Below are 2,796 nucleotides of genomic sequence, written 5' to 3' on the forward strand. Positions count from 1 at the left end.
GATCGTTATACTCTGCCACAGTTTGCTTCACACCTTCAGCTAATACTAGTCAGCATAGTGCATTATCAGAGGGGTGTGAGTGAGCCACATACCCTTCACACTTAAGAGAAACAGCGAAATGAAACGACTGTAATCGGACAGGGCCAGAGAGACGTCATTATCACCAGGCCAACATCACTACTCTCTCTCTCTCTCTCTCTCTCTCTCTCTCTCTCTCTCTCTCTCTCTCTCTCTCTCTTTCTCTTACTTTTCCCTTTTTTCCTTCATTCCTCCATCTTTTTTTCTCTTCATTTTTTCCTTCCTTCCTTCATTCCTTCATTCATTCATTCGTACCCATGTCCCTGTCTTCCCTCACACTCCCTCCTCCTCCCAACTCCTCACCGTCTCCTGTGAGCCTCTAGCCTTCCATCACGTCCTTTACTACCTCCCTTCCACACACCCTTAACTCTGGCCGTCCTTCCCCCTCACGTATGCCTCAACTCACCCCTAAACTCACCCTCATTTACTTCAACTTGCTCTGACATACGCCTCCACTTCTCTCAAAGCCTGCCGCCGTCTCCCTCCGTCCCCAGATTCTGGCCTTGTGGGGAGTTTTGAAGTTCTACAGGAACCTCCGTGCTGGCTTCACCTACAAGGACCCTGAAGCCATAGAGTTGTAGAGGACGTCACGAGGCCAGCCCGCAGCGAGGTACACAAAGGAGTCTGAAGTAGCTCAGAAAGGAGGCACTTAATACAGCTGGACCTTGACGAGATGGTAAGAAGACTGAATGATGCAATGAGGACCTTCTAGGCAGAGTTACTTCCATAATTTGTCACACGCTGGCCACTCAACCCATCATCAAGCTACCGACCCAACCAGTCAGCCAACCAGTCACCCAACCAGTCAGCCAACCAGTCAGCCAACCAGTCAGCCAGCCAACACTTTGCCCAAACTAACACAGATAAACAACATCCCCTGTTCATTAATCCAGCGAGTCAACACACAGCCATAAAAAGTTAGCCACGTTGCAGGTCAGTCATCCAGTCAGTAAGCAGTCGCGCGCAGCTCAGTCCTCCATAGCCATGCAGAGTACACATGGAGCAAGTCACTGTCTGGAAAACAACAACGCTCACGGACTATGAGGGATACGAGTATTTAAAGTTGAGATACACAATCGCTCACGCGCACGAAAACTCGGCGTCAAAACAAAAATATAAGAATAAAAAAATATATTAAGTATTTGGATAAACAAGTCGCTTCGCACTTTTATCTCTCCGAGGCTCAGAGAGATTAGACGGTCCCGTGTGTGTGTGTGTGTGTGTGTGTGTGTGTACAGAAAACGGTGGCTTTACTTGCCTGCGCCATGACAAAGGAAGACCCGCACAGCATCGCGTCGCAGTGCCAGTCCCCGCGTCACGTCTCTGTTGAAGACAACAGCTTTTGGTGAGTGGGAACAAGAATCTTATTGGCGGCATCCATAGTCTACATTGTGCACATACAGGCTGACGTCTATGTATAAGCATCGGTGTAAGTATTCATATACACTACTAACCTAAGTTGCAGAGTAAGAAAATGGTCAACATATATATCAAAATATTGTGTGTACGTGTGTGTGTGTGTGTCTTTATGATCTGAATATGTTGAACGATTCATAATATGTAAAGAAATGACAAGTAAATTCAGACAGACAATATATTTTACTTATTTGTAAGAAATAAAACTGTACATATATTTGTTTGCTTATGTAACCTATGAAGAAACCAATTTATCCTTCTGGGACACACTCTTCGCTTCAGCCTCTCGTCCAGGAGGAAACAACACAGAACAAACAAAGCAAGATAAAAACAGATAAAAAATCAATTCACTCTGATTCACTCTTTTTGACACAAATTACAAATACCTTAATCACAATTATAGAAACAAGCAAAACAAAAACACACATCACACAAATTTATCAGTGAAACAAATTACATAAAAAACGGAAACAACAGATAACAAGGAAAAGAACAAAATAGATAAAACGCATTTCACTCTTTCTGGCACAATTACAACAACGAGCAGAACAAAAAAAAAATATCACACAAATTTATCAGTGGAACAAATAATATAAAAACAAATCAAATTCAAATGTAATTCCGTTAAATAAAAGAAACAATTACAGTGAAGCTAGATGTGACTAACTAACAACTGTACACTCAAATACTGACATGAAATAATGTATAGACCAAATTTAAATGGAAGGAACAATTACAGTGAGACTAAACGTGACTAACAACTTTACACTCAAATATGAACTTTAAAAAAATATATATATAGAAATAACAATCATTCATACCTTTCACTGGTAAACTCTGGAACTCCCTCCCTGCATCTGTATTTCCGACTTCCTATGACTTGTCTTCTTTTAAGAGGGAGGTATCGAGGCCTTTCCTCCCTAATTTTGGCTGACGTTTTTCCCTTTGTAGAGAGCCAGCATTCAAGTGAGCCTTTTTATTAATCTGGCTCTCTTCCCTTCATAAAAAAACTAAAACAATAACTTGCCTAAAAAATGACACAATAGGTCACTGCTTTCCAGAATTATTCACCAATGTAGGTAAGGATCAAGAAAACCCAAACAAAAGAAAACTGAAGCACAAATGAATCCAGACAGAGTATCGAGGGCTTACAACACACACACACACACACACACACACACACACACACACACACACACACACACACACACACACACACACACACAGGATCAGGATTAAAAGAAAGACGAATATCGAAAAAGAAAGATTTGGGGAATATATGAAAGAAAAGATCAAAGAAAA

The 2,796-nt window shown here is 41.5% G+C and overlaps 1 protein-coding gene across 1 annotated transcript in view; it reads left to right on the top strand.

Annotated features, from left to right (window-relative positions):
* The window catches only part of LOC123518403, a 4,657-nt gene extending 2,946 nt beyond the window's left edge, over positions 1–1,711 (top strand). Inside the window, exon 5 of the mRNA XM_045279216.1 lies at positions 573–1,711. Within this exon, the coding sequence (XP_045135151.1) occupies positions 573–659 (87 nt within the window). The 3' untranslated portion in view covers positions 660–1,711. The remainder of the gene's footprint in view (positions 1–572) is intronic.
* Positions 1,712–2,796: the final 1,085 nt, after the last annotated feature.

The sequence above is a fragment of the Portunus trituberculatus genome, chromosome 43 (genome assembly GCF_017591435.1).
Source record: "Portunus trituberculatus isolate SZX2019 chromosome 43, ASM1759143v1, whole genome shotgun sequence".
Lineage (NCBI taxonomy): Eukaryota > Metazoa > Arthropoda > Malacostraca > Decapoda > Portunidae > Portunus > Portunus trituberculatus.